The sequence below is a fragment of the Antechinus flavipes genome, chromosome 6, assembly GCF_016432865.1.
Source record: "Antechinus flavipes isolate AdamAnt ecotype Samford, QLD, Australia chromosome 6, AdamAnt_v2, whole genome shotgun sequence".
NCBI classification, from domain to species: Eukaryota; Metazoa; Chordata; class Mammalia; order Dasyuromorphia; family Dasyuridae; genus Antechinus; species Antechinus flavipes.
The window spans coordinates 251,156,757-251,166,961 of record NC_067403.1 but is presented as its reverse complement, the minus strand read 5'-3'; the positions used below and the strand labels follow the sequence as shown (position 1 = coordinate 251,166,961).

Here is a 10,205-nt window from a genome sequence, read left to right as displayed (position 1 = left end):
TACAATTCATTAATTAATGGAAAAGTGATTGGCTAAATAATTTCGAGTCCATATTCACTGGTTAGAAACCATTCAACTCAGCAAATTAAATTAAAATTCTCCCATAAATCTTCTATCATAGATAAGTTCAATTCACTCAAAAATATTTGTTAACGATATAATTCAAGCAAACTGGAGGGAAATTAAAGTTCTAATTTTCCAAGCAACACATCAATGATTCAGAAAGCTGGATGGACTTATTAAAATTGAGGCTTGCAAACCAAACAGTCATTTACTTAAATTCCACAATTATTTTCCATCAATATTGAAAAATGTCATTCACATATAATCTGCTATCTGTAAACTAATTCAAAATAACAAGTGATCCCATTCTACCTTTATTCTTACATCAGGAAATAGAATGCTTGCAGAAGGTTATTATATTGAAATTAAAACCAAAGGTGAATATCAGAGAAAACAGAGGCAAATGAATGAGATGACTTCAACATTTTCTCATGACCGGATTAAAGGAGCTCCTTGACTGTGACTGGCGAGCTTGAGAAGCTCTGGCTTCTGAGGAAGTTGCTTTCTTTTTAAGTATCCCTTGCGTATTTTGTTCTATTCTTAGAAGGATCACATAGCACTTGGGAGCAAAGATGCAAGCGAGAATCCCAGCACTGGAAGTCAAAATGGCAAAGACTTCCAAGGCCACAATGGCCTTGCCCTTGGAGCTCTGGTACGAGGGCAGGAAGGAGATCCAGACGCTACAGAACACAAGCATGCTGAAGGTCAGGAACTTGGCTTCATTGAAAGTATCTGGCAGGTTCCTGGCCAAGAAAGCCATGGTGAAGCTCGCCAAGGCCAGCAAGGCCATGTAGCCCAGGACACAGTAGAAGATGAGGAGAGTGCCCTCATTGCACTGGATGATAATGGAGCCAGGCTCAGAGTGGATGTCCAGCTCCAGGAAGGGAGGGTATGTCCCAAGCCAGATGCCACAGAGACACATTTGGATGAGGGTGCAGGTGAAAATGAGAGAGTTAGATGCTGTGGATCCCAGCCAGCTCCGAAGCCTGCTCCCTGGTTTGGTGGCCCTGAAGGCCAGAACCACAGTGATAGTTTTAGCCAAAATGGAGGAAATGGCTACTGTAAAGACAACTGCAAATGTCGTTTGTCGCAGCAGGCAGGTGGCTGTGGTAGGATGGCCGATGAAGAGCAAGGGGCAGAGGAAGCAGAGGCCAAGGGAGACCAGCAGCATGTAGCTGAGACTGCGGTTATTGGCTTTGACTATGGGGGTATCTCTGTGCTTCACAAAGACCCCCAGGACAAGCATAGTAAGGAGGGAGAAGCAGATGGCTGTACAGGCTAGAGTCATTCCCAGAGGTTCTTCATAGGCCAGGAAGGTCACAGTCCTGGGGAGGCAACAATCTCTTTCCCTATTAGGATATTGATCTTCAGGGCACTGCAGGCACTCCTCTGCATCTATGAACAACAATAAATCATGCTATATCCCAGATTGATCACTTTTTGTCCCCTATAAAGCACAGTGTTATTCATTTCATATTGAGCTCCATCTCATTTTTGGACTCCTAAGTAAGAAGGAAAAATATTCTAAAGGCTGAATAAAATGAAGATACATTTCAGTTTCCTCATTTCTCCACATATGGATAAAATAATGTGTTGAAATTATTTATTTCATATCATAGATTTGCTAAACAAAAATTCAAACTCCCTGCAATCCATTAATTTGAAACCCCTTACAATGAGTCGAAAAGGGTCCTTTTATACACAATCCAATACTTTAAGAACAGAAATGAAACATTGAAACCATAGAGGAAGGCCAAGAGTTGCTTTTTAAAAATTAGGTGAAAAAGATTTTTTGTTGAATTTCTCTGAATGTAAGGTTATAGCTACAAGCCATTTTCCATTTGGAACATGGTCCAAGAATATGAACAATTTTCAGAAGAAAAAATTAAAACCATTTTTAGTCATACAAAAAAATGCTCGAAATCACTATTGATTAGAGAAATCCAAATTAAGACAACTGCAGTACCACTTCACACCTCACAGATTGGCTAAGATGACTACAAAAGATAATAGAAAATAGTGGAGGGGAAGAGGGAAAACTGGGATGCTAATATGTTTTTGGTGGAATTGTAAATTGATCCTACCATTCTGGAGAGCAATTTGGAATTATGAGGAAAAATCTATCAAAACTCTGCATCCAGCAGGGAATCTACTGTGTCTGTATCCCAGAGAGGTCATAAAAAAGAGAAAATCACCCACATGTATAAAAATATTTTCACACTTCTTTTTGTAGTGGCAAGGAACTGGAATGAGAGAGGATGCCCAAAAGTTGGAGAGTGGCTAAACAAATTATGATATATGAATGTAATGGAATATTATTGTTTTATAAGAAATGATCAGCAGGCTGATTTCAGAAAGGCCTGGAGAGATTTCTATACCGGATGCAAAGGGAAGTAGGTAGACTCAAGAGAACACTGCACCCTGAAACAGATACCATGTGATGATCAACTGTGATAGACTTGGCTCTTTTCAACAATGAGATTTGTGATGGAGAGTCTAGCCATTTACATTCAGAGAGAGGATTATGGGGACTGAATGTGGATCACAACATAGTATTTCCACCATTTTTTGTCATTATTCTTTCCTTTGGTTTTTTTTTTTCTTATTTTTTCCCTGTTGGTCTGATTTTCTTGTGAAGCATAATAAATAGGGACATGTTTTGAGAAAAAATGCACATGTTTAAACTGCATCGAATTACTTGCTGTCTAGGGAAAAAGAGAGATGAAAGAGGGAGAGAAAAATTGAGAACACAAGATATTTTTTCACAAGAATGAATGTTTAAAAATATCTTTGTATGTATTTTGACAAGTGAAAAGCTATTATTATTAAAAATAAAGTCTTCATAATAAATACTACACATTGTATTCTGAAAAATAATTGTGATTGGAAAAAAAGAAATGCTAATTGAAATAAGGTGAAAAATAGTCCATTTTGGGAGCTTGACCATAACGAAGTAAGTAAAATGAGAATAAAAATCAAACTCCAAAGGACTGACTTAAAGCGTAAGTGTTATGTAAACAAATAGAAGACCAAGAAAATTCGCCCCCCCAAAAAAATCCCCCAAAGTGTAAGCTTTCAAATATACTGTTTTATTGATCAATATCAAATACAAAGCAAATCACAATGAGGTCTCATCAGCTTTGACACCGAGATAACTTTGAGGATGATCAAATTTTATTCATTTTTTTGTGAGCCAAGTTTTCTTGAATTGGGACTCCATCCTCCAGAAAACAAATCTTTCAAATAATCTCCCTTGAGGACTCTGATCAAACTTATGCCAAGGGATATTTTCATAAGACTAAATCCAGAGACCAGACTTCTGCCCTTAAACCAAAAGCATCTGTGTTTGGATAGTTTTTAGAATTAAAATATTTTTTTTAATTTTTCTGTTAAGAGGGAAGAAGTTTAAAACTAAGTTTTAGACTAAGCTTTCCTACAGGAATGGGGAAGATTCCAATTAGGCTGCAAGGTCAAGGAAGTATTAGGGATTCCCATGGTAGTAAAATCCTGATGGATTCTGCTTCGACAGATTTTGGGTATCTTGGACATGGTAAGCTTCTAATTATAAGAATGATCACAAAGCACATTGAATGAAGAGGATTGAATAAATGCAATGTTATTTCAACTCAGAAATTATTGTGATTTTGCCAAATACAAAGCACACCAGTTTAAGATTAACAAATGAGAATGTCCATTACTTTGGAAGAAGGGCAGTTTATCTTTAGGAACCCACCTGTCTGGTTGGAAATTGTCCCTTCAGGACATGGGGTACAAGCATAGCAACACCTGGGCTGGCTTTCAAGAGCTGTCTTTTGGAATCCAGGGCCACACTTCAGATTGCACCTAGAAGTTGGAGTCTATATTTCCAGCAGAGAAAGGGAGAAAATGTTGTTGAAAAAACAACTGGTGAAAGATGGATGAATTGAGGAAATTAAGATTTCAAGGTTCTCCTATGGAAGAACAGGTAGAATAAAGTATTTGCAATTCTGCAGGACAAGAATGACGTAATTCTCAATGGAAAACTTGTATCTTCATCTTCCAATTCAGATCATCTTATCCCCAATGAATCCACACAAATTAACCAGTGGATACAATCAAGGTCCTTGCTATTTTTTTATTGTAATATCTAGTTGGTTAGTTTTTCCCAAGTACCATTTTAACTCTAAACATCATTCCATTTTAGAATTGGCAATGCTGACATGTTTTTGACCGTACAAGAGGAAATATATTTTATTAATTGCTAACCCCTGAAAGTTTTGGGTTTTTGTGTTTCCATAAATTCAAACATTCCACCTAGAATGATTCAGGGAATGATATTTTAGAGAATACGTACCAAAATAAACGAATTGCACAATTAGTGCTTGATTGAATCAATGAATCAGGTGATTTTACAGGCTAATCTTATTCTCAGGCTGATATTTGAAATCTGTTCTTGGCACTATTGTAAAGGGGCGGTGGAATTGATCTATATATACACAGATGGAATTGTATAGAAATACATGTTTGATATCAGCAGAGGCTATAGCTTCAACATTTATATTAAAAATCTCTAAAGCCATTGTCTCTTTAAAATAAAACACAGCTTTGTACAACTGTACCCAATTCAAAACAAACTCAGATCAAATTATTTGTCTATACAAATCCAGATATTGAGTAATCATCTGTAAATAAATGCCTTTGGGGGATAATTGTTGTCTACTCTAGTGGATATAAATAGCCTATCGCACACATTTCCACTATCTGGAAACATCATTGTACCAGTGAAGAAACAACCAGTGTCCAGGAAACGAAAGAGACAAAGTGATAACATTGATCTTCATTGGCTCCTTACCTGATGGAAATCTTCTGGCCAATCTATGTCTTCTTCCTTAATGATGAATCTCTGAGCAAGAGGATGTACTTCACCCACTTTGACCAACGTCTCTATCTGGTCAGGGAAGGATTTATAATTGAGTATATCATATGTCTCAGCATCCACCTGGACTCCATCCTTATGTGACCCATCACTGGCATTATTGACAGAACTGATGAATTTCAGAAAGTGGTGGATCTGAAAGAAAGAACAGGTGATTGTTATTCTTTGTGGAAAGAAGAATTGTGCCCATGTCCCAGGATTGACTATCAGTGGAAAACAGGCTCATAATCTGGAGCCTCCAAAAGTTGTCATTCTCATTTTTGACCTTCTCTTAGAGTTTCTGAACTCTAGAAAACTTGAAAACTAAGGACAAATGAAAAATAACAAAACCGGCACCCAATTATTTTCTACAGATATGCTAGATAAATTGTGGTATGTGAATGTTATAAAAAATTATTGTTCTGCAAGAAATGACCAACAGGATGATTTCAGAGAGGCTTTGAGAGACTTACATGAACTGATGCTAAATGAAATGAGCAGAACAAGAACAAGGCAACAAGAAGACTGTGTGATCAATTCTAATGGTCTTGGCTCTCCTCAATAATGAGGTGATTCAAACCAGTTCCTGTAAAGGCTAGTATTCTGGAGAAGTATACTTGAAAGAAGGTGTTAACTCAGTAGAATTGGTAAGGAATGTTAATCTAGTTTAGCATGGTGATTAATAGTTCTCTATTTCAGTGGATGTACATAGTACTGAATATAGTTCTACAAGATTGACATCTATGATAAGGTAATTATATATAAAATATATATTCAGGTTGTGGTTTTCAGTGGTCAATGGAAAATATTCAAGAAAATTTCGCAGAGAATTACAAAATATTGAATGAGAAGGTTGAAAAACAGAAATTTAATCTACATTGTTGCCACTGAGAAATTTAATGGTAAGACCTGATTATTTTAGGGAAAAGAAAAATAATCTAATTGGGCAGAATTCCTAGTACACATTTGGTGTTCAGTCATTAAGTCCTGTCCGACTTTTCATGACCCCATGGACCATAGACTACCTTACCCTGCTATGCTCTACTATATCTCAAAGTCTGTTCAAGTTAATATTAATCATTTCCATGACACTATCTATCTTAAACTGTACCATTCTTTGTTCCTTTTACTTTCAATCATTTCTAACAACAGGGTCTTTGCCAGTAGGTCCCATCTTCATATTATGTGGACAAAGGTTTAAACTGCTTTAGGATTTGAATTTCCAGTGAACGGTGGGGATTAATTTAAGTATTGATTGATTTTATCCCCTGGTCGACCAAGAGTCTTTCTAAAGTCTTGTCCAGCACCACTATTATACCATAGAATCAGTTCTGCAGCACTTATCTTTCTTTTAAGTCCAAATCCCACGGACATAATTTTTTCTTGAAAACACACATACGAGAGAGGGCGAGAGCCAGAAAGAAAAAGAGAGAGAGAGAGAGAGAGAGAGAGAGAGTAAGAGAGAAAGTAAGAAAGAGAGAGAGAGAGAGAGAGAGAGAGAGAGAGAGAGAACGAGAGAGAGAGAGAGAGAGAGAGAGAGAGAGAGAGAGAGAGAGGAGAGTTTTAGTTATAGAAAATTTGGTAGCAAAGTTTAATTCTAGTAATCATCACATATATTACTGTGGAAAAGAATCACCTATAAGAAATGATGTAGTCATTATCATATATAAAAAGGTGAGGAACGAAGTACTTGGCTATTAAATCAAAAATAACAGGATGGTATCTGTTGGAATCCAAGGAAAACTGTTCAACATCATAATACAAACATATGCTTTAACCACTGATGGGAAAGAGGCCAAAGTCTGTCACATTTTTGAAGACCTGTAATGTGTTCTCCAAATAAGTCCTATATATACAAAGCAAGTCAAATTTGTCCAAGGAAATGAAAAGACAATGTAATTAAGCAAAATAGAATTAGAACAGCAGTCAGATTTGGGTTTCTCCTACAAAACAAAGAGCTGCATAGACGAAAGCCAACTTCTACAAATTTTCAAATTGAGTACATTAAGTAAGAAATGCAAATGGAATATAAAAAAGAAAATTGAGGGATTGTCCATCAATTGGGAAATGGTTGAATAAATTTGGTATATGTTTCTCATGTAATATTATTGTTCTATGGGAAATGATGAGCAGGATGCTCTCAGAAAAAAATGTTCGAAAATCCTCCACAGACTCAAGCAAAGTAAAATGTACTATATACACAGTAATAGCAATGTTCTGTGATGACCAGCTGTTCTCAGTAGTACACTGATCCATGAATATGCTAAAGAATGTGTGGTGTTCTTCTTCTTTGAAATATAATATAAAGGTTGGTTCTATCTGCAAGCAGGTTTCTTGGGGAGGTAGCTCTAGTATCAGGTCAGATCAATAATCACCCCAAATGTAGCCAGGTGTTAAAAATGCATTTGCTTGTTCAATAAAAAGTTTATTGCTTCCTCAAAATAGCCTGGTTAGTTTTCTTGGCTTATCTCTCTGCTTGGTTCCAAGAGCTCCTTCCGAATGTCTCCAAATCCAAAGGTTTGTCCTTCAGCCGCCAGCCAGCCAGGTGGAAAATGGAATGAATCTCTCTTGCCTTCAAGAGAGGCTTATGGGTTAACTCCCAGATTGTTCCCCTCCAACCCCTGGCAATGTTCCAAAGTCACTAACTAACCCAAAGCTAAGAGCCTCTTTATATATGGTCTCTCAAAGGTTGTCTCCTCCTTCTGGAGGCAGGGATTAAAGGAGGTGTGAATTTGAATATCTCATATTAAACCCTGAAATCTCCGAAAGTGTGAACTCCAATGAGTACTTAAATACTTCTTGCTTATATGAGCTCTCTAAAGGTGTGAACACAAGCAGTGCATCAATTCCATTGAGTTAACACTAGGATTCTAACATCTCCCTTGAGTTATCATCTTGTTTCACGTTGAAGTAACACTAGGATTCTAACATCTGCTTTTTTTTGTTTTAGAACATAGATGGTTATGACCTCCCTGACTTCTCAAGGAGGTGAGAACCCCAAAAAGAAGGTGATCACACCTTCCCTGACTGCTCAAAAAGGGAGTGAAAACACCATAAAAAGAAGGTGATCACACCCTCCCTGACATCTCAGCAAGAAAGATGGAAACACCAAAGGAAATACAAAATCAAATCAGATTAGTGATTTCTAAAGGGGCTCACTTGAAACAGGTATGAAACAAGGTGTACATACATCCATCCCCTATGGGAGGCATTCTTTGTACAAACAAAACTAATGCAAACAAGATTAGAAGGGAAGCAACAAACTGGGAATACATCTTCACAGTTAAAGGTTCTGATAAAGGCCTCATTTCTAAAATATATAGAGAACTGACTCTAATTTATAAGAAATCAAGCCATTCTCTAATTGATAAATGGTCAAAGGATAGGAACAGACAATTTTCAGATGATGAAATTGAAACTATTACCCCTCATATGAAAGAGTGTTCCAAATCATTGTTGATCAGAGAAATGCAAATTAAGACAACTCTGAGATACCACTACACACCTGTCAGATTGACTAAGATGACAGGAAAAAATAATAGAGAATGTTGGAAGGGATGCGGGAAAACTGGGACACTGATGCATTGTTGGTGGAATTGTGAACGAATCCAACCATTCTGGACAGCAATCTGGAATTATGCCCAAAAGTTATCAAATTGTGCATACCTTTTGATCCAGCAGTGTTTCTATTGGGCTTATATCCCAAAGAAATACTAAAGAAGGGAAAGGGACAGGTATGTGCCAAAATGTTTGTGGCAGCCCTGTTTGTAGTGGCTAGAAACTGTAAATTGAATGATGATGACCCATCAATTGGAGAATGGCTGGGTAAATTGTGGTATATGAATGTTATGAAATATTATTCTTCTGTAAGAAATGACCAACAGGATGAATACAAAGAGGCTTGGTGAGACTTACATGAACTGACGCTAAGTGAAATGAGCAAAAGCAGGAGATCATCATATACTTCTACAACGATATTGTATGAGGAAGTATTCTGATGGAAGTGGATTTCATTGACAAAGAGATCTAACTGAGTTTCAATTGATAAATGATGGACAGAAGCAGCTACACCCAAAGAAAGAACACTGGGAAACGAATGTGACCTATCTGCATCTTTGTTTTTCTTCCCGGGTTATTTTTACCTTCTGAATCCAATTTTCCCTGTGCAACAAGAGAACTGTTCGGTTCTGCAAACATATATTGTATCTAGGATATACTGGAACATATCTAACATATATAGGACTGCTTGCCATCTAGGGGAGGGGGTGGAGGGAGGGAGGGGAAAAATCAGAACAGAAACAAGTGCAAGGGATAATGTTGTAAAAAAAAAATTACCTTGGCATGGATTCTGTCAATATAAAGTTATTATTGAAAATTTTAAAAAAGGAAAAAAAATATGGGAGGCATTACACATAATTACATAATATACATAAGCACATAGCAATATAACACAGACTAGTAGTAATGTCACCAATAACGTGAATCAACATGAGAATTTATACATGTCCATAAGTCCAAGAAATAGTCCAAAAGGAATCTATTGTCCATTAGTTCATGTGCCAGGAATCCAATAATTCCTGTAAGCTCTGAAGTACTGCAATAGTCTCATCAACAATTTTTCATCTCAAGGAATCCAATGATTCCTGTTGAAACAGTCTCGTCTTGTGTTAACTGAATCCAATCATTCCTGAAGATTTCAAAGCTACTTCAACAGTTTCACTGTCAGCCATGCTCTTTCTGTGTCAGATGTTTCTTAAATGTGATTTTAAAAAATCTTTCCATACCCAGAGAAGAAAATGACTGTGTCATGTGTCTGAATACAGATTTTTGTATATTCTCTCTCTTTCTCTCTCTCTCTCCCTCTCTCTGTCTTTGTCTCTCTATCACTCCTGCTCTTTTTATTGTTCTCTTTGTCTCTATATCTCTCTATATGTGTATCTCTTTCTCTTGCCATGTCTCAATTTATTTTTGTCAGGTTTTTTAATTAAATCAAGAAATCTCTTTTCTTTCACAGCATGACTTTTATAGAAATAGTTTGCATAATTTCATATATCTTTTCTTACAAGGAACTGGAGTGGGAATAATGGAGAGAATCTGGAACTCAAAAGTTTAAAAATCAAACAAAAATTATTTAAAGTGTAACTGAGGAAACAATTAAATAATTTATTTTTAAAAAATTGTTACATAAAATTTGAAATAAATAAATCTGAAGTAATTTCATTGTTTCCACCCAGAATTACATGTAATC

The 10,205-nt window shown here is 36.5% G+C and overlaps 1 protein-coding gene across 1 annotated transcript in view; it reads right to left on the bottom strand.

The window, feature by feature from the left end:
• Positions 1–481: 481 nt before the first annotated feature.
• LOC127541676 (vomeronasal type-2 receptor 26-like) overlaps positions 482–10,205 on the bottom strand; it is a 28,653-nt gene continuing 18,929 nt past the window's right edge. The window contains exons 2-4 of the mRNA XM_051966893.1: positions 4,895–5,113; positions 3,797–3,920; positions 482–1,458 (exon numbers count right to left, since the gene is read on the bottom strand). Of these exons, the coding sequence (XP_051822853.1) occupies positions 482–1,458; positions 3,797–3,920; positions 4,895–5,113 (1,320 nt within the window). The remainder of the gene's footprint in view (positions 1,459–3,796; positions 3,921–4,894; positions 5,114–10,205) is intronic.